Here is a 27716-nt window from a genome sequence, read left to right on the forward strand (position 1 = left end):
TCTGTAGTCTGCAGCTTACTTGTGTCGATGATGTATGAACTTGAAAATTGATAGCAAAGAGTTGACTAACATCAAAGTTAGGAAGTAGGTGCATAAGTTTTAGAAAGATCCAACACCTTGTGTGCAGCTATGAACACTTAATTAAATTATGTTCCTCAGTGCAGAGAAATAAAGAAAGTGATATTTTCTTTCCATTTAACAAGATTAAAATAAACGTCTTCATTCCTCATTCTGAAAACTTTTATCTCCACAGTGATAACAGTGTGGCTTGACCACAAGGTGGCACCAAAGAGATGATTGAGCGTTTTAGCAGCCCTGTGGAATAATTTAAAACAGGAAATACCTTTCATTCCTACTCATCTTAATACCAAAGCAATTAATGACGGTTAACTCACAATTACTCCAGATGTTAACTGATTTGCCTCAAAACTTGATGATTTCCAGTCATGCATTTGTGTCATATTAAGAGACGATATTAAGAGAAAAATATGGAAATAATAGTCGTGTAGTTAAGTTATGCAGAACACCTGTTTGGTGTTTCTGTTGAGCTAAAACAGGATTCTTTCAGCAGTAGCAAACAAATGCCCCCATCTGCAGTTTTTAAAAATGGCATAAGGATCTGTGGGTCAACAGCAGGGGCGGACTGGGACAAAAAATCAGCCCTGGCATTTTGGACCAGACTGGCCCACCACATTTGATAACGCACACTTTTTTGGTCTTTTCAGTATCTTGAATGTGTAGACTAGTGTGGGTCAAGGGCCGGTGGTTAGGAAACAAACTCTTGAACTCCACAGCATAAGGGGTTGGTGTTTAACAATGTGATTGGCCCAGCCCAGTGTCAATTGGGCTGCTGATCTACTGGTTTTATGGGCTGGTCAGACCAATATAAAAATGAATATATAAAAAAAGTGAAAATGCCTGGTATGCCAGATGGCCAGTCCGTCCCTGGTCAACAGTGAACTATTTCATCAACTTTTCCAACTAGAATTACACACAGGAAAGGACGGTCTTCACAGGTTTGTCATTAAGTGTACACGCAGGGATACATGGTTATGCAACACTGGACAGCTGGATGATTCAGGCTTTGCTGCATATCAACAGTGTGTCACTACAAGTCGCAGCCTGCTCATGGGTAACGCCCTGTTATTTAAAGATCTGCCTTTCTGCTGCCTTTCTGGCACAGTCAGTCACTGCTCAGGTATTCACATAGTCCCTTTCCCCAAATTGGTACTCACATTAGGTAGTTTTCAAACAACTGATCTTTCTGTCATGCCTGTGTGAAAAGGAATATAACCTAATGCACTTAGGTGGTTAATGATTCTTGCACCACGGCCTTTTAAACAATTTGGTAACAAGGTGACAGCATAGTTTCTAGATAAGAACTAACACTGTTTTTCTGTTTTGGTAGTTTTGGGGTGGTAGTATTTTGTTTACTTTTCTTTTTATATTCCTGTTTTATCATCATATTTGACTTTGTTTTTATCAGAAAATGACGTTATGGGACGTGTTTCAACCGACAGAGAAAAATATCTCTGCATGAAATCAGATAGTCCTCCAACCAATCAGAGCACCCTAGTATGTGACATGAAGCAATTAAGTAGTTCCTAATAAATCCCTTAATGTGCTATAAAGTTTTTTTTTGTCAGTACATTTTACCACCACATAATGCCCAGCCAAACGATCTGCCTGGCAATGTTTTGGCACTACTTTAAATTTGCTTGCAAACCAGCAGAACTACTATAAACTGGGCTACACAAAGCAACATTCTATTTGTGTTTTCTTCTGGCCCTCATACAAACTGTATTTTTTTGTCTTTTGCAAACAAGATCAGACTTGTCAATCTGCCCAGAATAGTCTTGGAACTTGAACCATGTTTCTCTAAGTCTGCTGGGTGCAGTGTTTCATAAAGTTTTAAATAACTTTGAATAATACGGCAAAATGAGATGTACACTGAGAGTGAAATAGAAGAATGTGGTAATAGTAGGTTTTTTAGTTGCTAGGGACATAGAGATATCACTTCATAAAGTGGATGTGGAATGTTTTAGCATTTAACAGTTGCTTATTAACACACTGAGCAGACACTGAGAAAGAAGGTAATGGATGTTGTGTTCCTAGCCACTAGGAGCCACTATTCTCTATTTTTTTTTATTTTTTTTTTTTTTTTGCTGCTGCTGCTAGTTGTTAAGAGCAATGAGACTAAGCCAGAACACTGAAACCTCAAAATAAAGTAATAAGCTAACATGATGTGTTAAGGAGATGATCTTCTGCTTATATTCTAAAAATGAACTTTAAAAAAAAAAATATTTCTTTATGTCTACAAAAAGCTGTGACTCTCTTTACAATAGTGCATGATCAGACCTCCAGTAACAGTTGAAGTATGCATGATGTCCCTTTCTTATGTATTTCTCCATGTTTAATGAGTAATGAACCTGTTCCTGTAAAGCAGGTCTCTGGCTCTGTTGCAATCAGCCTGACGGTCTATTGCAGCCTCAGTGACGCAGTTTATGGACTTGATAAGACATCTTCCTGCTTATGTGTGACTATGTTCACTTACTTTTGCACTGAAACAGAAACTGCACAGTTTGGCTGAGATTTACTAACAGTAAAACTGACTGTCAGTTTTACTCAAAACCACAGTGGGCTGCTAGGTTAAAACTTAAGAGCCATTCTTTGCTCTCTGTGTTTACTAATGTCAATGACTGTAATTCTAAAGTGGAACCACACCTACACTCACAGAGCCACGACAATAGACTAGTTGTTAAACACACACAGCAAGGATAACAGAGGTTAAGATGCAGGGTGTGGATAGGAGGAGATTTCTCAGAGATAAAATGCAGACAGGCCTCGTCCTCAGGCAGTCTTCAAAACACCCAGATGCCTTTTTGTGGTTTAAGTCTGTATGTTTCCATTTTCTTATGTTTTGTCTGATTTCTTGTCTTATATTTACTGATAAACAGAAACCATGAACACATTCGTTTTAAAAGAATCCTATACTTTTAAAGCTTAAAATATAGTCACACTAGTTGAGGACATTACAAAGGTTAAACTGAAGGAAAGCCCCCCGAGGTTCTTAAGGAGTATTCACAACAAACATGGTCAGAAAGGCTGGAGAGAAAAGAGTCATTTGAACTTTGATAAGAAACTCTGTCAACCCAGCTGTCGCAGAACATAGTTAAAATCTTTATAAAGTCAGCCATGACACCAGGAAAACTTGATGCTAAGGTGAAATTTCAGCTGTGAGGACTAAAGACCAGTCCACAAAGAAAGTATTTTAACCCATCTCATTAAACAAATACACTTAATTTGATTGTTTTCCTTTAGCACAATTTCCAGCTATTCACAAACTAGCAAAATTAGTAACCCCTGTTGCTGTTTTGTTTTAACAAGAACAGACCTTTGTTTTTCTTTGGGTTGTAACAGGTTGTATGATAACTTTGCTTCCCCTTTAGCAGCTGTCAGGTATTGTGTACATTTACTGTTTATGAGAATTTTGCTGCTATCACTCGGAAGATCAACCATGATATGAAAGGAGGAACCCAGCGCTGTGGTGACTGTCAAGGCAGCTGCATCAACTGCATCAACTAGTGTTGTAAAATTCACATCGAAAAGTCCATTTTCTATTTAGTCCATTATTCTGAAGTAATGGAAAATCTGATTGATGAGTATTTAAATTAGATATTGGACACCTGGGACAGTTTATTAGTAGAAGTCTAAACATATTAATCCTCGGTTTATGAACGACATATTATCTTTGTGTATGAAATAAGAAAAAATCCACCAGAAGAGATGGGAGCAAGTCTTGACCAGAGTTTCTGTCTGGGTTTCCCCTTCACAGCATGACTGACAGACTCATCACAGCATAACTCACAAGGCTTAGGGAGCATGACACACACGCGCACACACGCACACACGCACACACACACACTCCTAGCAAACAGGAAGTTTTAGAGGGAGAGTACCAGAGAATCATATGAATGTCACTCATGAGTATCCCCCTTTAAAGTCATAGTGAGAGTGGCCTCTCATTCCCATCCAGCTGTTTTCTTTATGCTGTCAAAACATACACAGTATAGTACAACATGGACAAAAGTGCTGCTAAAGTTTAATTTATTGTAATTATTGTATTTGTAGTCTTACCACAAACTAAGGGACTTTTTCTTGTCACTGTCTCTTTAGTGCTTGCTCTTGGGCTTGGCCTCCGTAAAGGGTCATTAAAGTTGGATTATTGCTTACATTTTTTAACTAAATTGAAACAACCCCAGACTACATTAATAAGTGAATGTAGCCATTTAACTCCTTGTTTTATCGGGCTGCCATTTTGAAGTCTTGAGTATGTTTTTTTCAAGTCAGAAGTGATCTTAGTCTGTGACCCTAGGTTTGACGGTGTGTCCCACACTACTGGCACTAGTCTGACTCCTGCCGCTGCCTTTTCACGTGATTGAGGATGTTGAATTGCGTGAAAAGCCAGTCAAACGAGTCAGCCAGAGATATCACTCTGACTGGCTAGACTAGTGAACCAGTGCACAAGAAGAAAAATGGAAATGATGAAAATAACGAAACCAGGAAGTTCAAAGTGCACGCACAGAAAACTTCTCATTACTCGGGCACTCACTCAGTAAACATTAAAATTCACAAATATTTTCATAATAACATGATCTTCAAGAGTGAATAAAGTGTAGACCAAATGATCAGCATGATCAGCATGATCAGAATCAGAATCAGAATACTTTATTAATCCTTCAAGGAAATTGTTTTGTTGCTATTGCTCCCCTGAAGTGACAGTTGCTACTTGAAAGAGCAAATATAATAGAATAGAAGTAATACAAAAATATATAAAACATAAAGTAAGATGCATTTAAAGTAAAAGAAACAGTATTGCACAAGTATTCACAATACACATAAGTAAAGAGGTTGCAAATAAATTAACAGTGTCTGAAGTGTTGACAGTGTTAAGAGTGACCAACACTCAGTGGGAGGAGTTATAAAGTTTGATGGCCACAGGCAGGAATGACCTCCTGTGGCGTTCTGTGGTGCATTTAGGTAGAATGAGTCTGTTACTGAAGGTACTGCTTAGACTGGCCAGTGTGTTGTGGAGTGGGTGATTCAGGACAGGCCACCTCTGTACTTCCTCTTACCTAGTGTTATCTCTTCTGGTTTCCCCTTTTGAATTATATATAAAGACTTCTACTACCTGACAGTAATGAAAAATTAATTCCTTATGGTTAAGGGCAGGGCATACAGTGTGGTTGGTTGGGCTGGTTGTGTGTTTTCAAGTGCAACTTGTTGGTCCAAACACAGACGACATGAGGTGACATCGCAGTCTGCCCGTAGTTCTTAAATGAGATTTACTTTAGTGGGTTCATATTTCACTGTCAATACCCTATTGCTGTCTCATCTTATTGTATTTGAAATGTTTTAACGATTTATCAAAAAATTTAAAAAATATATATATACGTATGTGTTGGGCTATACTGTATACTATTTTGTTTTTCCAGAAATATAACTTTGGTAGTCCTTTGCAACATTTGCTTTTCTAAGAGAGCAACAGTGCTTCACTGTATCAGACAGATTTGGGTGAGTTTTACAGTAACTGCTGATAATAATCTCTTCTATCAACAAGAAATTACATTTCTTCGGAAATATGATTCAAGTTGAAGAAGAAGTATTTCAAAAGCATGTAGTCACTTGTCAGTCTGCTCATCCACCTAAACAAGGATGGGCCCGAACAATTACTCACTAGGAGGAAGGGCAGCTCTCACACCTCCCCCTCTGTTAACTCCTACTCTGCACACACACAGACAAACATCATAACATAATATCTTCTAATGATCTGACATGATTTGAGATGATTTGACTTGTAGCACTTCACAGGAAAGCAGCAGTTCTTTTTGTCTGTGAGTGGTTAGTGACTGTGTTTACGTGAAGCTCCAATTAGAAAGCAAAAAGATTTCTCTCCCATCTGATCTGATGGGAACTAAAAGCTTATGAGAGGTGTGTGATGGGCTTTTAACAGGAAGTCCAGTGTTACTGCATGGTGGAAGTGCTTTTATGCTGTTGTCAGCAGCAGACAGATGGATAAGTCCCACCATCTTATATACTGTCCTCCTTATGGAGCTTATTCTGGAACCTCTTAGTGCTGATAAATCACTGAGCAGGATGTGAAGGCTTAAGACTGTCCTGTCACTATTCAGAAAAGTGGATATACAAAAAATGTAACAGTTTAATTAGGTAACATAAAATCGCTGCAAATAGACATAAATCACAGAAAGAGACATGACAGATAAAAATAAAGAACCTGTATCTGATTGAAAACTGACCTCTGGCAGTCAGACATTTGGAGATGAATATCAGCTGACTGGCTGAGTCAGAGTGAATCTGAAAGTTAGTTTTAAAACAAGAGCTGTATATGCCAGAATACTCCTTTCCTTTGACCATAACTTTTATATAAAAGTGTATAGTCTAACTGCAATTGCATTTAGTACGTTATGTTATTTATTACATTTAGCTTACCATTTATCTATTTACCATTATAATTTTTTAACTTACATTCTTTTACTTTTTTATTACCTAGTTTTTATGCAGATCAAGTATTCAAATAAACTGAGCCAATGTCTACATATGTCTTGGAGACTGTAAAAATACCAGGTAGAACTTTTTGTTTGGGGATCACTGAACTGTGGTTGGCTACTAAAAACATCTCTCAGTTCAAAATAACCCAAATGACCACAATCAAAAGAGTTCCAAAAGTTGGTCTGGAATCCCTTTAGTGGGAACTGATGATGCTCCTGCAGAACTGCCGGGCCAATCAAATCATTTGGGTTGGAGACTGTTGAACAATTCATTCTGAAACTGTGAAATATTCTGGTGAGTATCATGTAAGCGTTGGTGTAGCGCTGGTACTGCTTTCTTGCTCTAATCTAGCCTGTCTTTTACAGCTCACACCACTTAACTTGAGTAAGTGATATATACTGCTAACAAACAGAAACAGCAAAACAGGGACACACATAATGTCTACTACTGTAGCTTTTATTTATGACTTAGCATATTCATTTGGAAATTGACCATTTTCCAGATTTGGGCTTTCTCAGGGATGTTGTTTTATATCCCACAGTTGTGGGCTGTGGGATATAAAAAAAATATATAGCTGTGTTTTCCTGCTGTTGACAGTTACTAAACATTGACCTGGTTGGGTTAATAATTGACGTGATGTCCCTTTAGCAACCACCATTAATGGCCTTGACAGAGAGACAATCTGCCAGGCAGTAAAACACACAAACGATCTGAGTTCATGTTGGACGTGGAGCCAAGGAATTGTACATTATTGTCTGTATCTGTTTTCAGTAAGTAGAGGCATAGCTTATGATGCACTGTCTTAAATGATAGCAGAGGTTTGCTAAACCTAACTCAAAACAATAAAAATGACAGGTTGAAAGCATATGAAGTCGACTGTTTCCTCATTCAGTCTCAGTGTAGTTATTCATTGATCAGGGCCATTTAGCTTATTATGCTAGATGCACAATTCAGGTATTGTCTAGCAGCTCTGTGTGGCTTTACATTCTTGCCATATCAGCATGCAAACCTTTATGAATTAGCACTAAATCCAAAACGGCTGCTAAAGTGGTCAGACATGTTAAATAAATGCAACTGGTAGTTTTTGAGGTTTGTCTTTTTTTTCCTGTTTTGTTTTTCAGTTCCCTCTTTCTCTTCCTTTTGTAAAGCTCTGCTACTGTATAACCATAGGTCATATTTGTTTATAACTTCGCTGGCATAATTTCTTCCACTCTTACTAATTTATTTTCTCCACTGATTAACAAGATTCAAGTTAATGTGGAGTTGAAAAGCTTGTTATTCTTTCCAGAACAACCTTAGAAAAAAGGAGAGAAACAGAGACGGAGACATCATTTCACTATCAGAAATTCTACGAAGAATAAGAAAGCTGCTTAGGATAAACTTTGTCTCTTAGCTGAGACATATAAACACAGTCAAGGTCAGTGGGGCAATTTTTGGTCTCAGTGTTTGTCACCAGACATGAGCTGTTAAAGCTTCACTGTGATGTATTATGAGATGTACAACTGCAAATGCAGTCCATACCTCAGATGGTGGATCACATAACAATAAGGCTTGGAAAATTATATTATTTTTACTTTTATATGAGCCAAATCGTGTATGTGTGTCTGTAGGTTGACAATAGGTTTTTTGTGGGTGTAGAATGTATTTTCTTGTAGGGACATTTAAGGTGAAGGTTTGCTGTTGAAGAGTTATGATATCTCCCAAACTGGGAGCACTGCTCATAAAGAATGCCTGGTGGGTGGGAGATCTCTAAAAGCAACAAGCAGCTATTTTATTGAGTGCTCACCACCTGCAAGGGCAAAGCAGAGATAGAATAGATTTAGCCTCTGGGGCCTTGGTAATGGGAAAAGGACTGGCAAAAGAATGTGAAACTTCCCTGTCAGGGAGGGGCTAAGGTGAGCTGCTTTTGACACTCTATTCCTTGGTGGTAGGTGTGTCTTAGATGACAGGAAGACTGCCCTGCTACTACAACCTGGTAGAGTGGAAACCAGACAAACATTCCCACCCACAAATGTTTCATTGCAAAAAGTTGGTCTGTAATGGCTCACTTGGAAACTGATTATGCTTTAGCAATGGTCTGCTGATTTATTTAAAGTGTTTGAGTGGGCTATAGAGTTGAATTTGTTTACAACAAAATATCTCGGATTTGTTGTTGGACTAGGACTATCCAAAGTTATGCTTTTTTCTCTTTAACACACCCCATAAGGAAATCCAAATGCCATGCTACTAAACTCATAAGATTTTTTTATGCTGAGCATCTATTGAATTCCCCTGCGAAAACTGACCCAAACTTGTAGGGAAGCATACTCTACTGGCTGGCTAAACCAAACACAAGGGAACATAAGGCCTGATTTAATGAGACTTTCGTAGTTTCACTGTACCATCCGTGTTAAGGTAACAAAGGGTTTTAACTGCAAATAAACAATACATAGACCATTTCCTTAAGGCCGTGGGAGGAGTTTGTGGAGTTTGAAGTGTAGTCATTTAGCACTGCTCATTAAATCATTCAGTCTTTTACATGGCAGAGGCCAACTTCAAATGTTAGGGATGCAACCCAAAGATTACAGAATTTACAAGTTCATTCATTCATTCATCTTCTGTAAGGGTCGCGGGAGCGGCTGGGTCCTATCCCAGCTGTCATCGGGCGAGAGGCGGGGTACACCCTGGACAGTGGGCCAGTCTATCGCAGACTAATGGTTTCAAAAATAAATATATTCTTAAAGTTATGATTAAGGACCATGGTTATTTTTTTAAAAATTCATGGTACTCTTTTTAGTGGTTGTTGTAATATACCGTTTACAACCTGGACCATATCTAAAACTCTAAAAATGAGCCCTAAATGCACAGCACTAAATCACACATCTTCATGTGACTAAAGGTCAATTCGTTATGAAATATTACTTCTTTCTTAAATGAACCACAAACACAAATTTGACAAAGAACTGACCTCTGCACATGGACAGTAGAGGTGTTATTTTAGCCATAGTCACATATAAGGAAGTGAGTCACTCACTAGAGACATAATGCAATCTGACTCTGCTCACTATCTTCCTCCCACCCACATGTCTTCACTGCCCCATTATTACATTCATCCCCTTCTTCACTCCATCCCATATTGACCCTTTCAAAGGCTAAGTGGTCGTCGCTGCAAACTGACCAGTCTTTCTTCCACTCACACATTGCTCTGTCTGTGGGGAAGTTGAGGGAGGGATAGAGGAGAAGAGCAAAAGATAAGATCACTTAATTGCCTGTTGAAAAGTGCATGATTTGTCATGAATATTCACCCCAAAACTATGAGAACTGAATGTTGAAAAACAAAGCCACAACAGCACAGTAAAAATATGTCCGATATGAGGTTAATTGGTGATTATAAATTGGCCGTAGATGTGTGTGTGAATGGTTGTTTGTCTCTCTGTGTTAGCCCTACAACAGACTGACCAGGGTGTACCCCGCCTGTCACCTAGTGACAGTGTGACAGCTGGGATAGGCTCCAGATAGGCTTTTTAGCAGTCTCAGGAAGCTAGGGACAGCTAGTTACACTTGATGCTGGCCTATTCCAGTCACAAGGCTAACCAGACTTAAAATAGTCAGCAAAAGTGGAACTAATAACAATGTGTGGCTCAAATGGTTTTCTGTATTTCTACCTTGATTTAACTGAAATTACTTGTGAACTGAAAAAAAATCCAAACGGATAATTGTGTTTTATTTATTTTAAGATTTGTTGGTACACATGAAACCAGTGTAGTTCTTCTGCATTGTGTTTTTATTTTTGAGAACGAGGGAGGAGACCATATCACTGCTCTTTCAAGTGTCTTTATTATATGATGACAAAGATGAAACAAAAACAATGAATGATCCACTTAACCTTCCTCAAGCGAGCCCCTCTCCCACAGAGCACAAAGGCAAGAGCGCTAGCCTAAAAAAAATATGCAACATGGAAACATACCTAATGACAAAGATGAAACAAAAACAATTAATGATCCGCTTAACCTCCCTCATGCGAGCCCCTAAAATGTGGACATAACACGGGTACATATATTTGTATTAACCCATGAAATGAGGCCCAATAAAACACAAAAGAGAATGGAAAGAAGAAAACTGCTCACCTCTTCCACAGAGCACAAAGGCAAGAGGGAGAGTTTTGGCGGGACAAGGGCCTTTATAGAAACACGGGGTTCCCCAAAAAAAGGAACGCAGGGAACACAGGCTAATTGAGATTCCATCTGAGAAGAAGTAGCTCACAATTGTCAGGTATGTAAACAAAAAAAATTCATTTTGTGTAATTATTGATTGCATGATTGAATGTATGCAAACAAAGGCAAAAACGAAATAACACAAAACTCCAATACAGAGTATGAGCATGCTTTTTTGCAGTGAATATACTTTTTAGAGTGGCAGTAATAATGACTGTCTTATATACTGTCTAAAACATAGACTCAGACCTTATTGTTGGTAAGTTAGTAACGTTCTCACGCTGACTACAAATAAATTCGCACACAGTGCATATATTTCAGTCAGCTGAGATCCAAACAGTCAGGGGAAGAAAAGAGGGATGGATGAAGAAAGTGCTTTTAAAGATTAATTATTGATGCTTATCACCACAGAGAATGACTTAAATGTGTACATTAAAAATGGTTTACCAGACTTTTAATGATTTATGAGATGTTCCATACTCAAATAGGACACAGAATATAGAAGTCAAAAATGAAACTAAAATTACTAAAATGAACTGGACTAAAATTAGTGTCATTTACTTATAGTTACTGGCTTAATTTGAGTATGATGATAAATATTTGTGTATGAATCTATCTTTGAATTAGGACCTTATTTACTTGAAAATGGGGAACCTGAAAGTTCCATAAGAGTTTAAAAAGCTGTTGGTGGCTTTTAGGCTGGTTTCACAGTAATGACTTAACAAATGCTTTAACGATTGTTGCGCACTAACAGGTTGTGTGGGTGTGTGTGTGTGTGTGGGTGAGAGAGAGGGAGAGAGAGAGAGAGAGAGAGAGAGAGAGAGAGAGAACAGAAAGTGGTCGAACGCCGCTTTCTACGCTCAGATACAGCTCATGGCTTATTGACAACTACACTGCTGGCAGCTACTGAGACTTGTCTGTTGTTTATCTGATAGCTATTTTTCAACAGAAACTGCTTATCAGTCTTCACGTGTGTGTAGCCTGTATGACCATATCAGGAACCCGGAACCTGCGCACCTGTGTGCTGACGTCATATGCCGAAAGTACCTGCAGCAACTCGCCCAGCTGAAAGACTCAGTCAACTACTTTCGGGAGAGGAAGACGACCCGACAACAATTCTCCGAGGAATATATTTACAGCCTAATTCTTTTCATCGTTCATTTTTGATACTTTCAAATTGCGAGATATTAAAAAGAGGACTTACAGACAGATGGGGGTCGCTTGGTTCGCCGTTTTGGGCGTTTTAATCGTGGTTTTCCAGGTGAGACTAACTGCTGTCGTCAACTTTTAACTCTATAAAGTGTTTGGAACAAGAAGTGCAGTTCTCCGGTCTGTAACCTCAAATATTTGATACTAAATGTTGTTTATTTTTCTTGTTTTCATCAGGCAGAAACCGTTTTTTTTTAGTAGTCTTCGTTTACTTCGTCTATTTTTCTTTTCTTTTGCGCAGGATAATTTAGACACCTAGGACATACATTAAGCAGTAACATTTTAAAATTAGTAAGGCGGATCTCTACTGGATCTAACTGAACAGTGAAAGGCGGCGAGGGCGGGTATAAAAGCGAAGTTATGTTTTAATAAGTAACTCCTCCATGCGTGTAACAACTGTTTATTGGATTTGATTTAAAAACTTATAATGTACATTTAAATGCTCCGAACCCTTAGCACACACTGCACCATTAAATCGCCATTTTCTAAATGTTCCTCCACCCCGAGGACTCGACGGCTCTATCCGGGCCTCGCCCTTGTTCCATTGATGACGTTGTCTTCAGGTTAAATTCCAAGCAACTCACCGTGTTTCGATTTGACCGCTTTAAAAATCAGTCAATCATTGATGACTTTAATCTGCCAAATATTTTCTTTATTGAATATTAATTTTCTATATAAAATGTAATCACATTTTGACAGAAACACAGGTTGGCAATTTGCTTAAAAGCAATTAGGCCTATACTCTTATAAAAATAGTTGATAACTTTCTGTGAATTAGTTGTTGACTTTTTGCAGGATTTATTATAAAGCCTTTTTTCCCTCTCCTAGGCTTCAGCCATAGCGACTGAGGAGGTGCCAACATGTGTACCTGGATTTGAGTCAGACATGTTGATTTTCAAAGTGTCTAACAAGCGCCTGAGGCAGGGCACAAGGATCGGCAAAGGTAAGAACAATCCAGGAAACGTCTCTCCCAGTCTTTACCTTATACACACACTCCTGAGCGAAACATGTCAAATTAAGTAAGAATCTGCATTAAAGATATAAACTCTTTATGACACAAAGAAAGCAAATATGCCTTTGTTATAGTCATAGATAAGCCATCCTAGATATGTAAAGTGCTCCTCTTGCTCAGATAGTCTTCTATTGATTAGCTGTCTACGTTGTTTTCACATAAAGCCCAAACATTCCCAGGTCCCAGCTCATAGCTCCTTGCACTCATTCTGCACCTTTTGTAATGAGCTTATAGACAGGCCGAAACAATGTCCCTGAGCCTGTTTGCAGGCTTTGCTTTAGAATGGTGTCAAATACTGCAAGAAGCACATTTTTTTGTCCAATTATGGGAATGGTTTATATTGTACAGTGCCACTGAACTATAACATAAATAAATAAATAGTTTTGCAAGTTCATCAAGTCATGAGAACTTTACCAACTAGCCACTTCATGCAGTGTAACACTATAGTTGTGAGGTAATTTCCAATATTTATCTGTTAAAACTATGTAAAAGTTTTTGTACAGCCTGCTCAGCAGCTAAAAAAACAAAGAAATATTTAAATATTTCTCAACCCTCAAATACATTTACGATGAGTGAAGCAACTTGTCACTGGACAATTAAACCTACAGTTAATGTGTTGTGAAATGAGCTAAATAAATGCTGCTGGCTTGAACGGCCCACTCAGCAGCTGCTAAAAAAATAAATAAGTATTTAAATAAACAGCCGAAAGCCATCGAGAATATTTAACTGGAACACTTGCGATATGTGAGGCACCCAGACAGTGGACAATTCGAACCTACACCGTAGGTGTGCATGTGAGTGTGAATGGTTGTCTGTCTCTCTGTGTTAGCCCTGTGATAGACTGGAGACCTGTCCAGGGTGTGAAATCTTCAAATAAAGGAGAATTTCAGACTTTAATTTTAACCGATATCTCAATAGATATCAGGGCATCCCTCTTATGTACTGGTTGTTACAGAGCGGAATCCATTCACAGATCAATATAGGGTATCTAATATTTACATCAACATCAAATTACAAAGTTAATGCTACACAGGCATGTGGCTGTAGTTATGCATTTAAGTTTTTCATAGCAGTTCACCACATAAAAGTTTACCATTAGAGGAGCTGTAGTCTTGGACTGGAGGTGCACAACTTTCGCACACCTCAGTTGTCCCTTGAACTGTCATGGATAAGTGGCAAAACGCCTACAAAACAAGTCCAGTTGAATTAGTTTTAGCATGCTTGATATGTTTTATGCCAGGGGTGCCCAGTACGTCAATCGCGATCCACCGGTAGATTGCAAAGGTTTTGCAGGTAGATCGCGTGCCATTGGAAAAAAATGTTTTGGATGTTAGTCTCTTATTTTTTTTTATTGCAACATGCCATCAGCAGCCATGCACAACATCAACAACAACTCAAGACTACCATGTTTCTTAAAGGGACTGCGCTATTTTTCTAAAGGTGCGGGTAAAAACAAAGATGAACTTTTAATACTGTAGCAACAATTAATATGACTTAGGGTATCTATCTATAGATATATAGATACAGATATGTATTATATGTTGGTAGGTCACTTTGACTTGGTCATTGTAAAAGTAGCCCGCAAGCCAAAAAAGTGTGGGCACCCCTGCTTTAAGCAGATGAGATGGCCCAGCAGTGTTGGGAGGGTTGCTTTTAAAATGTGTTCCCCTACAGATTACCGATTACATGTCCTAAAATGTAATCTGTAATGTATTCCCTTGGATTACTCAGTGTATTCTAAATACCTTTGGATTACTTTTAGCTCACTTCAAAATTGTCTAGTTGTGCGTGTTTATCTGGGACACTGAACACATGCCTTAGAGAACCATCTAATTACTGTCTTCAGAGAAAAGGTTATGCAAGTACACAAAATTATGTATATTATACACAATTTAAAATAGGCCTTGTATGTGAGTGTAGGACAAGCAACATGCGAGCCGGTGGACATTAACCCTCCTTTCTTTCCCCGCATGTGAGCACTTTCAGCCAGCGGAGCTCGATTAATAGTTACCAACTTATTTAATTAGCCAAGTTACCTCGTGATGCTTCTTCAACTTAGGCAGTGCTAAAAGCAGCTTCGTTGATGGTAAGCAAAGCTTGCACTGCACTGTGAATTTGCAACCTTCTTGACCAGGTTTGTAGGTAAAATGTTGTCTAAATTTCCATTCCAAAAATGCATTTTTGTCCTGCTCCATGTCTTTTTTTTTTTTTTCCTTCGTTTGATATTGTCATTCGGTTGTGTGTGGAAGGTCCTCTCGCGCATTGACTTGCAGCGTAACTGCGCACATAATGCCACCTGCATCCGCACAATGCAACCTGTGTAGTGCCATAAAGTAATCCCTAAGTAATCCATTTTTTTGAGAAAGTAACTATTCAGAATACAGCAAAGTAAACTGTAAGGGAATACAGTTACTCTTATTTTGTATTTTAAATACGCAACACCATTACATGTAATCCGTTACTCCCCAACCCTGTGGCCCAGTGAATGAAGTGGGGGTGCACTGCCCCCTATTGCCCTCTCGTGGTGCCAACATTGCTTCCAAGTACTGACCAACCGAGAATCTTAATACTTAATCTTAACTCTTTAATAGTTCAAATACTGATGCTGTGGTTTCATGGTTCTGAGGTTTGGAAAGCCTCTGGATATTCTGTTGAGGTGCTTGTTGTAGCACATTTCAACTGTGGACTAACACTGTTTTATACATACATCATTCAGGCATAACATTATGACCACCTTCCTAATATTGTGTAGGTCTCCCTTGTGCTTCCAAAACAGTTGACTCATCAGAGAATGGACATGGGCCTTCTTTACTTAAAGTGCATTTTTATTTAATGTATGCCAAAATGTTTTTATAGCCATAAAAATGTACAGCAGTCTGTTAATAAAAGTGTCTGCTTACAAGTGTCGGCTCAATGTCCTCACACAGAAACGGTACACTCCCATATCTGTTCAATCTGCTACTGATGGATGAAGGCATAGGTAGCTGTACTCCAGTAAAAATGTTACAGTGACTGGATGGGATGCATTTCAAACTTTGATCACATTAAATCAGTTGTGATGGTGCTGTTGAGATAAAATGTAAGGCAGAGACATGAATGAGAAAATGTCAATGAAGACGTTAAATCATTATTGAATGTCTTTATTTGGATCTGAAGGATGAAGGTAAAACTAATATAATGACAAAAGGAGTTGAAGACCTGTTTTTGCTGTCATTAAAAGGACTCAAGAAGCTTTGGCTGCGTTCATGAGTCTTAAAACAGCTTGTCTCTTCTAAATTGTGCCTAAGCTTGAGTTGCTTAGTCATCATTTGGAATGTGTTGTGTGTAAGTTTCAAGCTAAATGTAATTGTTTGCCCTCTTAGAGCAACAATAAATATAATTTCCATCATGTGTTCAGTTTGTAACAAGACGGGTTTTAGCCCAAATTTGTACAAATGAGGTTTGGCTTACTGCTTTAGTTTCCCAAATATAAATATGAAAAATGCTTTGTAAATAACTATCAGTGTGGTATTGGCACTATTTTCAATTAATCTTTAAACTACTGGATACAACCAAGTGCTATTTTTTTTTGTCATTAAATAATTTTTAATGTAATTTTACCTCTTATAACTTTACCTCTTGTACATTGATATTGTGACGCTTCTACATTTATTTCACAATAAACAATAAATCATTGTCATATATTTCAAAGACAAATAGCTAATGGTAAATAACTTAATGAAAGCACACTTTGATTTTTTCTCGGCAACATGTTTGTTTGGGTAAGAATCTTGGTAAAACTTGACATGGGAATCATTTCCCAAATATGCTGGATCACACTACAGGTAAAGATAGATATGTACGCTTTGATGTAAACACAGCCACATACACAAAGGTTGTGCAAATTTATGCACTTACATTATTTATTATTTGAAATGTTTGCTTTCACTGACATTACACCGGTTCCAGAGTTATGATATTATTTATATTTGATTTTTACCTCACAGGAACCAGCTGATATCACAGGGATGTGTAGACTTTTTATACCCACTGAACACATAGCTTGCACAAAGAGCCTGGTTATTAAGAAATTCAACACCTCATTAATACACACTTTTTAAAACAGATTTCAAAATAATAGTGTTTTTTATGGTGGATTTATTGGCCATTTAAGGGTAATAAGTTTAACATCATTTTATTTTATTTTTTACAAATCAGACCATAGTTAGCCAGAATGTCTTTCCAGTTTACTGGACAAAGATGCTTTTTTTCTTATTGTATTTTGAATGTTCTAACCATTTATTCTGTCCATTCCCAGCTGACTTCACTGACTGCACAGACCGCACAAGATTCATTTTCAGTAGTGATGACAGCCGTTTCATGGTACAGTCAGATGGAGTACTAACGGTGAGTAGAGTTGAACATACTTGATTGCAAAATAGCAGTTTTTAATGCTCTACAATTTTTACACATCCATTTTCTCCGTATATGACTGATGGAGATTTCTTTTACAGTAGTTGTAATTGGCAAGTTAAGTCGTATTAAAATAGAAAATGGTAAACATGTACATGTGCAATTCCCAAACATTACTTGGTTTCTTAAACAGATAAAGTATTGTTGTTGTCCACTAAAATCAAAAGCACTACGTGACAACAGTGACTCTGTAAACATATTTCAAGAATGCTTTGGTAGAATTTCTTCAAATGTTGTTCAAATATCCACTTGTACCTAAAGACGAAGTGATTAGAATTTGGTGATCAATGTCACTAACATAATGATTTCCTGCAAAACACTGTTTTGAAATTCCTTCAGAGCCTATTATACTACTACATATATGGATGTACACACTAGACAGTTCAATAAGGAACATTAGTAGAAACAATGGCAGTCCTTCACTAAGTCTTAACTTCATGGAGGTTTCAAAGAGTTGTAGATTCAACTGTGTTTTTATTTCGGAGGCATCGGTTTGTAGTACTCTCCATGTAGTCTAAGAGCTATGATAAATAACAGAAACTCTTATGTGTTTAAGTCAACAGAGTATATCAGCACCACAGACTACCTCTTTCAAGATAATCATGTTGAATTACCACCTTCTGAGGTTGTTCCAACATAAACTGAACATTAGAACAGTCATGGAAGGCATTATTGCAGGACTGTTATATTAGAATGCATTTTTTTACTAGTGTGCCTTGTGTTTTGTAAAGTGATCACATGTAGATTGACTAATTGGCAGAGGTATATAATCATGACGGTTGGGGTCATCTTATCTACTCTAATTAAATGAGATAATCCTTTAAGTTATGCCACAGTGGGGGAATTTGTAGTGTTTGGCAACAACAGTAACTTTGATCACTAATGATTATCATAGCTTAATTTAGCATGTTTGAATATGTGTGAAAAGGGCTTTCTAGAATTCAGACTGTTTAGCAGCATGGTCTCTTTTACTTTTTTTTTTTTACTCCAGGTAAAGAGACAGGTTGTTCTTCATGGAGGGCATCAAGACTTCTACATCCACTCCTGGGACTCAAAAGGTCGCAAAATGACTGTTCCTGTCAGGGTATTGCACAGTGGCCATCACGTGAACCACCCCCAAAATGTTGAACATCAACATGGAGACCACAAACTTCACAACCATCAGCACCACCTTACTGAAGTAGACTCTGCTAATAACACAGAGGTGGGTTTAGAGATATCTTTTCAAGACTGTTGAATGTGATGAAGGAAACAAATTTACCACATCTACAAACAAATTGATATATATATATCGGGGTCGCGTTAACCGAATATTTTCCGTCATTTACCGTTTTGTTTTTTAAATATGACGGAAAAATCTAAGGGCTGTCCGTCATTTTGACAGATTGCAATTCACACCCCTGACCACTTGGTGGCGAGTGACCTTATTAATTGGCTCTTGTCTCTCATCGAAGTTTGCGTTCCAAAAATCCTGCAACTTTTGTCGGTGCACGATTACACTGATGCACACGTCAGAGCTCGACTCTATGCAGCTAACCATAACTATAGACCAGGGATTCCCAAAGTGTGATGCGTGCACCCCTGGAGGTGCGTGAACTGCCTCTAGGGGGTAGGCGAGACGCAAAATGCAATGGCGGAGAAGAAGTTATCTTCTTCTACGCACCGTATATGCGCATATGTGTAACTAACTGAGCCAGCTGGGCTGCACCTGAAAATCGTCAAATGGATAATGTGGGTCGTGTGTAACTTTATTACAATTTAATTGAAATTACTGGGGTTCTAATTTTATTTCCATAACCGCTGTGTTATGATGACACGGTTGTGTTAGCTCCACGGTCATTGCTGCTTGCTGTTTAATGCGGCTTGAAAACGTTATCCATATTTCCCCCAACTTATCTGCTTTCTGCCTCTGAGTCTGAGCCTGTCATCATCCCCTTTGCTCGTAAAAGTGGAAGCTTGTGGGTAACTTTGTTTCATTATATTGAAAATGTTACAGTGTTTCAGTTTAATTCAAATGCGAGAGCGCGTTGTTGTGATCGTGATTATTTTGTTATAGTTACCGGAACACACTAGTTACCAGAACACACGTGTGTTCTGGTAACTTGAGCATGATTAAATACTGTTCTGAAAAAAAGTACTTAAAGTTAATGAAACTTTAATGGAAAGGAAATGCTATTGAATATGTCTTTATTATCATTTTAAAAAATTAAAAATTAAAGTGACGGGTAAAAATAGATTATGACGGAATTTTTATGACTTTGTCAGTCAAAATGACCGTCAACGAAAAAGTCTAGCGCAACCTCTGCGCTATACATATATATATATATATATATATATAATTTGTTTTGATTTATAAAACTATACATTTGACATTTGCAGGTCACACACATCATATTGTTGTTTATCGATGCCCAGGACTGTTAAAGAGACTCTCTGCAAATCACAGTTTTTCTTGAAACATTTTTCTATCCACAAGTTACTGAGATTCTGAGGGTTCCATTGAAAACAGGTTTGTGGCCCCCACATGAATGTACAGTAGATCTTATATTCACTTACAAAGTCTGCATATGGCTTGGCTGAGCTTGTGGGCTGTAAACAGCTGCCTCCTGATTGGCCTTTCATACCACAAAAAAAAATAGTTCAGGTCCAGCCTAATCCAAGGTTGTTACGAACTTCATTCCCTAATACAGGCAGGTTTATTTGGGAGGAATTTATATCAGATCTCTAATGTCAAAACATTGGTAAGCCCTGGGTTTCATACAATCATACCGATGCCTACTGTTAGATTAGTGCATGTTATTGTAGTTTGTCTTTGTCTAGCCATGTCCTACTATTCATCCCCTTACTACTGATCCACAGGTACTCACTCTGTATTTCCCCAAGTCTGGTGAAGGACTGAGGAGGAGGAAGAGAGACTGGGTTATTCCTCCGATCTCTGTTTCCGAGAATGCCCCAGGACCCTACCCTTTAAGGGTGTCTCAGGTAACAAACATGTCTCCATGTTGGTCTCCACTACATGTTTTGTTTATTGGATTGCATTTGTCTTTCCAATTAATCTATGTTCAAAGACATTTTTTAGTTTTCTCTATGTGCCCCCACACCCTTAAAGCCACAGTCACAGTTTTTATTAATCTAGTTAATTTGAAATTGTCAAGGTTAATTACCGTTTCTTGGGTCCCTGCAGTTGATATCTTATAACAAGGGTTGAATTAATTATTCTGTTAACAGGAGAATTGTAGTCACTGTGCTTTAATTTGGTCCTGATGTGTTTTGTCCAGATCCGTTCTAGTGACGATGCATTCAAGAAGATCTATTACAGCATCACTGGCCCAGGAGCTGATGAGGAACCTTTTGGTCTTTTCACCATGGACAGAATCACTGGTATTCTGTATCTCACACAACCACTTGACAGAGAGAAAATAGCGAAGTACTTGGTAAGCATACTCCCATTCTTTGCTACTGTTTCATGCCATAACCAATTTCTTAATTAGACATGTGTAATCCAACAACCAATAAAACAGTGAATCCTACTTTTGAATATTTTTTTAATATTCACTCTTTGGACACAGTCAGAGAAAATGATTTACTTTATTGTTTTTTGTTTTTTTTTTTGGGGTCAAATTGTCTTCAATCAGCTTGTAACTTTCTGTATGATCAATGCCCATCTTGGCAAGGCAAACTTTGTCCGAAGACAAAGAACACTCAAAGAACAATTCCTTTTTGTGTGTGTGTGTGTGTGTGTGTATGTGTATATATATATATATATATATATATATATATATATATATATATAAAATCTCTCCTTGATGTCTACACATTTCTAAAACCATTTATAAAGTAGATATTTACAAAACTGATGTCTTGATTAAAGTCCTGTATGGATTGTTTTTTCATATATGGTATAATACAACTGTCCTTGAATTTATTTGCAGTTAAAAGCACATGCTGTGACAGATGGTGGAGTTGCTGAGGATCCCATGGATATTATAGTCAACGTAATTGATCAGAATGACAATAAGCCTGTTTTCCCTCAAGAGACCTTCACTGCAGAAGTTGCTGAATCTTCACCAATGGGTACTGTTACTGGATCTTAAGTGATTTTTATTCAAATCGCATGCCTGTATGTTTCACTTTAACAAGATAAAGAGAAACATGATTAGGAAGGCTGTCAGACACTGACATTAAAGGAGCTGCAGCTCCTTCTGCCTAGTACTGGTTGCTCATTACACATGACAACCCCATAATCTTAATCTGCCTGTGCTATGAGGTACCACCTTCTGGCATCCTAAATCTTAAATTGAGGAGAACTTTCACCTTTCAGCTTGGCTATGATCTAAAGCAAACTTCCAAATCAATGAAGCAGTTGAATAGCTTTAGCAAAAAAAAGTTGAAATAGCCCTGACAAAACCCAGACAGGACTCCTTTAGAAAAAAATCTGGGAGGGGTACTTGAGGAGAGCCATGCACAGGAGATATCCTCAAATTTTGACAAGTTTGGTTTTGACATAGCAGGAAAATATTCCCATGTAAAAAAAAATGTCCTGAATTAGGCTATTTTCTATTTTGATATTTCCTCTCTCTAAAATGTGTACTTTGGTTTTCTGTGGTATTTCATAAATTTTAATCTCTACATTTAAGGGGCAACAGCTTTTATATGATTAGTTTCATTTCTTTACATTAACTTACCGTTTTAGCAGAGGTGTGTAAACTTTTTATATCCACTATATTGTTCAAAAGTAGTTTCTCACGGCTTAGTAGTTGCATCTCTTATTGCACATCCTGTACATCTGGCAGGATGCTTAAGGTGTGTCTGGAGTTGGAAAATTCCCACAGATAATGAGAAAACACTAACCATACACACACTTAAATCATCAGGTATATTGTTTGAAAGACAACTAGTATACTTGGCATTGTTTATGACTTTTATGAAGTTTTGTTTAAGCTTTGAGGAGTCTCTGTGCTTAATTTCCACTTCTGGCTTTCTTCTTTGCAGGTTTTGAGGTATTAAAGGTTGAGGCCACAGATCTTGATGAGCCAAATAATGCCAACTCAGACATTGGCTACATTATTTTGAGCCAGGAACCACGGCTGCCTGCTGACAAGCTGTTTGCGATCAACCCATCAACTGGATTCATAAGAGTCAATGCTAATCTTCTGGACAGAGAGGTGAGGATTGTAAAAATTACATCTGTTAACAATTAACTGATTATTCACATGATTTCCATTGTTGATATACAAAGTAATCACAAAGTTACTGACATTGGCACAGTTTTTCCTTAGTTAGGTTACAGTTGGGCCAGTGCAAATGTTTCATATCAAATATATATAAAAAAAAAAAGGAAATTCTTGTCAATAGGATTTTGAAAGAAGTCCAACATTAAAATGTGCAATTTTTTTGCACGTTTTAATGTTGGATTTCTGTAGATTCTGTTATATGCTGACTATAAAATTAAGGCAGAATGTTCAAGCCTTTATGTTCAGTTAAGCTCATTGTGTGTGTTTTCCAATACAGAAATACCCACAATACACTCTAAAGATCCAAGCAGCGGATATGGGAGGAGATGGGTTAATTGCACAAACAACAGTAATCCTGACTGTGACGGATAGCAACGACAATGCTCCGACCTTCACTCAGTCCTCTGTAAGTATATATTCAAGATGGCCAAAACATTCCCCATTTATCAAATGTGTTCATGAACTATAATAACAGAATTTGCTGGGAAATGATGAACTAAGCTGTATGATAACAGAGTTGTGAATCAGAGTTATTGAGATGTACCCTTTTAAGCTTCGGTGAGCAAGCAACAACCAATTTCTAATCTTTTTGCTTTAACACTTTAACTCACTCTTTCCATTTTTCCAGTATGAGGCAACGGTTGCAGAAAATAAAGTGGACGCTATGGTTGTTAAAATGTCCGTAGAAGATAAAGATGAGCCAAATACCCCTGCCTGGAAAGCCAAGTTCACAATTGTTAGTGGTGATCCTAAAGGTCTTTTCACTGTGAAAGCAGGAGGTGGTGGACGTGAAGGAATCATTACCACAGCCAAGGTAGGCAGTAAATCACAAATTTACACACAGTATCACAGTATTAAAGTTAGGAGATATCTATTTTTTTAATTTAATATAAAATTAATATTTAATAAAATCTTGAACACTCACTGCAAATATAAGTGAATGAATTTAGTTTAGTTGTGCAGCAGAATGGACTGTAAGATGTTTGTCTGATCAGTTGTGCTGTGGTGTTTTTCCTTCCATCCAACCAGGGTCTTGACTTTGAGGGGACCAGTAAGCACACTCTGTTGGTTGCAGTGGAAAATGAGGTTCCTTTTGCTGTTCCACTGCCCACTGCCACTGCCACAGTGGTGGTGAATGTGCAGGATGTCAATGAAGCTCCAGTCTTTGATCCAACAGAGAAGCTTGTGTCAAAACGGGAAGACCTTCCTGTCGACAGTGAGGTGGCTCATTACACTGCTTCTGACCCGGATACTGCCCGAAAACAGAAAGTCATGTAAGATCAATCTAGTGAAACGAATGTTATTGTTTATCAGTGTCAACAAATCTAAATTACATACCTCCTTTTCATCAGCATATGAGGTCCCTTGTCCAAATACAAATTACTGTGCTTGTAGTCTGCTTGGTTGCATGGCATTTATATGTATCTGTTTTGTCAATGTCCAGGTATAAAATAATCAGTGACCCTGAAGGCTGGCTGAAGGTGGCAAAGGATACAGGCCTGATTACAGTGAAAAATCTCATGGACAGAGAGTCCTCCTATGTCAAGGATGAGAAATACACAGCACTCATTGGTGCCTATGATGATGGTAGGTGGCAGGCAAGATGGACTCTTGTATATCTCATCAAGATATAAAACATGTGAATGTGGTCCGTTAATGAACAATTGTCTTAATCATATAGTCTCGGCATTAACAGCCCAACTAAAGAGAAGTCTTTGCTTTTAGCCAGCTTTAAGAGGCATCACATTAGAATGATGAAGCTTCCCCAGGATTAATTTTTCTTTTCTTTTGTGTGTGGGTGCGTGTGTTTTTCTGTTGTCTCACTAGATGACGTTCCAGCCACAGGAACTGGCACTTTAGTCATTCAGCTTCAAGATGTTAATGACAATCCACCCACCATTGAGGAACGTGAAATCAAGGTGCGACTTCATTTCCAATGATTAAAAAATTTTTTTTTACTGGGTTGAGCACTTAAAATCCAGAAGAAAACTAACATGGAGGTTTGTGGTCCTTTGGTGTGGGTTTCAAAATATACTAACTTTGAGGGTGTGATAAAATAAGTCAATGTTGAAAGTATGGTTAATAAAACGATCTTGAATGTGACATTGTTTTCTCAGGTTTGTAACAAGAAACCAGCTTCTCAGCTGCTGTCTGTAACAGATAAAGATGGACCTGATTTTGCTGCTCCATACAGTGTCACTCTACAGGGCATGTCAAAGACCAATTGGACTGCTAGGATGAACAGCAGCAGTATGTACACTTTTATTTTATGACTGAAAATTAAGGCTTTTCTGCTTCTCAGGGATGTCATGTTTAACAAGCACAAACTAATGCCATCTAATCAAATAATCCAATCCCAGGAATATTGTGATTCAGAAAGTTTCCCTGACATTGTCTGTCACTGTTATTCTGTTGGGATGACGAAGGGATGCCCCCCGTTTAAGTTTAAGGTTGCTGGTTTGCTAAAACTGTAATTATTGGTCTTTATTGAGAATACAAAGCAAGGGAGCAAGTACTGCATCTGAAGAGTTGAATACAAAAAGTAGAAGTGGGTGCTTTTAAATTATCCGGAAATAAATAATATCCAATTGAAACTAATTTAGATATAGTTTAAATGATAAACTCAAACAATGAATGTTCTAATGTATTTTTTTTTGTCTTATTGCAGGAACGGGCATCATCCTGGATTTAAAATATGAGCTGCCCAGTGGAGGGTACAATGTGGAACTTAAGGTTTCAGACAGTGCGGGCCTTGGGCAGGTCAGCACCATCCATGCCACAGTATGTGACTGCACTGGAGAAGAAGTTTCCTGCATAGACCGTGCTGTAGGTGGCATTGGACTGCCTGCCATCCTGGGAATACTTGCAGGAATCATGCTGCTTCTCAGTGAGTTTTAAATTTGATTTTTAGTCAAGATATTAGAGATGATTCTGGGGACTGAGTGGAATTTGTAGCTTGTAAACCAAAGCTATGGATGGATGGAAGTCAGTGTAGCTGTGACATCAACTTGATCTGTATGACACAATACAATACAGTATAAAGATTGCTGTATTTTCAGTAGCAGATTAATACAGATTTGTCTGTGTGTGTTCATGGTAATGAAGGAACTTGTCAACCAGTATAGCTGCGGGGAACATTATGGCACTGGGTTTGAGGAGTTGGATCAGGCTTCAATTTGCACTCTATACTATAAGCAGATACATTTGAATAAATTTATATTCATAACTTAAGTGGTCTTGTATCAAGCTTTGTGCTCTGTGTTCAGTGCTGGTGTTGCTGTTGCTGCTGTTTGCAAGACGGAGGGGAGGAGAGAAGAAGGAGCCTCTCCTGCAGGAAGATGACATCAGAGACAACATCTATTTCTATGATGAAGAGGGTGGTGGAGAGGATGATCAGGTACATGACAGACTGATTCTGATCATACAGTTGAAAGCAGAATTTTAACAGAGTAACAAAGCAGTCAACAGTTTCCACGGGGAACTGTGTGAAGCCTGCCTTTATGAAATGTATTCAAATGTGTGGTTCCGATCCAGTTGTAACAAAAATGTGTTTTATTCGTAAGTGGTTCAGCCCTCCTAGTGAATGTACAATGATTTTGCAGAAAATGCATGTCTGTTGAGGGCAGCTCTGATGTTGTTTAGAGTAACATCAAACTACAATGAGTTGCATGGGGGGAAAAAATAAAAAAGTTTCTGTGTTGCATTCCATTAGGACTATGATCTGAGTGTTCTCCACCGTGGTCTGGATAACCGCCCCGAAGTGTTCAGAAACGACGTTGTGCCAAATTTCATGCCAGCTCCTCAGTACCGGCCTCGCCCTGCTAACCCAGAGGAGATCGGCAACTTCATTGATGATGTGAGTGAGACTCAAGCTTAGCTCAAACAGAATCTAACTAGAATCTAATAGAGCATTTGCATCTTTGTTAAATTAGCTTGTTGATGCATTATTTCAAACTCTGTCTAATGTACAAGTTTTTGTTTTCTTTTAAATTAAGCTTTCAGTCACAACAGAACATAAATACACACACTCCAACAAAGAGTCTTAACCCTCAATTTTTTAATTTGTGGGACCAGCATTTTGATTCTCACAAAGTAGTCAACACAAAATGAATGAGTCCTAGGTGTTTTTCATTAAATATGACCAATATGAGAATATGTATTTTCTGGATGCCCTTCAGAACCTGAAGACGGCAGACAATGACCCGACGGCACCGCCTTACGACTCCCTGCTGGTGTTTGACTATGAGGGTGCCGGCTCTAATGCAGGAAGCCTTTCCTCTCTGAACTCATCCAGCAGTGGAGACCAAGACTATGACTGCCTCAGTGAATGGGGGCCCCGCTTCAAGAAACTGGCTGACATGTATGGAGGAGGAGAGGATGACATGCTGTAAATGTACCTAAAATATCCTGTTATGGCTAAAAAGTGGGATGTTAGTTTTGCTGTTTGGACTGAGGTTTGCCTTTTCACTGCAGTCTTATTAGCTGCTGATGGCCACTGCTTAGAAACCAAATTATGCGCTTGTTTTTTTTATACATGATTTCCCCATTTTGAATGGTTCTGTGCCTGTATTTTGTCATTTCTGTTTGACTTCAAGAGTAGACTAAAAATACTTTTTGTTTGTTTTCTGGCTGCAGTGCTTTAGCCTGTGTTGGTTTGGTTTCTAATACTGGACACACACAGACCTGCAGTTGCACTGGTAACATTTTTGTACTATTATCGAAGTATGATACTTTCTTCTTTTTTTTTTTTTTTCTTTCAAGTTTTGTTTTGTGGTGTTTGTACTAGTGTTTTGCATTTCTGTTTATGGACTTAAATTGGAAATAATCAAGATGAAATCCACAAACTAAGCCAATGCCACATCACCCTTTTTTTTTTTTCTTTTTTACTGTTGGATATGTTGAGTTTATGTCTGTTTTAGTTTGCATTCAAATAGCTGTTATTTTCAAAGGTACTTCATCACAAATTGATTGTTAAATTAGATGTTTTTATAAAGTTCTTAATACAATGATTTATGATTGGTCTTTTATCTCACAAGTGGTAATGAT

At 38.0% G+C, this 27716-nt stretch overlaps 1 protein-coding gene across 1 annotated transcript; it reads left to right on the plus strand.

Annotated features, from left to right (window-relative positions):
* Positions 1–11690: 11690 nt before the first annotated feature.
* cdh1 (cadherin 1, type 1, E-cadherin (epithelial)) lies at positions 11691–27676 on the plus strand. The gene is made up of 18 exons (XM_084561608.1): positions 11691–12024; positions 12801–12915; positions 17282–17370; positions 18428–18640; positions 20296–20418; positions 20715–20870; positions 21369–21510; positions 22429–22601; positions 22948–23076; positions 23299–23484; positions 23700–23944; positions 24115–24257; positions 24498–24589; positions 24788–24920; positions 25339–25557; positions 25937–26067; positions 26383–26526; positions 26849–27676. Exons 1-18 carry the CDS (start codon positions 11974–11976, stop codon positions 27059–27061), a joined length of 2697 nt encoding a protein of 898 aa, XP_084417734.1. The 5' UTR covers positions 11691–11973; the 3' UTR covers positions 27062–27676.
* Positions 27677–27716: the final 40 nt, after the last annotated feature.

Source organism: Chelon labrosus, assembly GCF_963514085.1.
Source record: "Chelon labrosus genome assembly, chromosome: 15".
Classification (NCBI taxonomy): domain Eukaryota; kingdom Metazoa; phylum Chordata; class Actinopteri; order Mugiliformes; family Mugilidae; genus Chelon; species Chelon labrosus.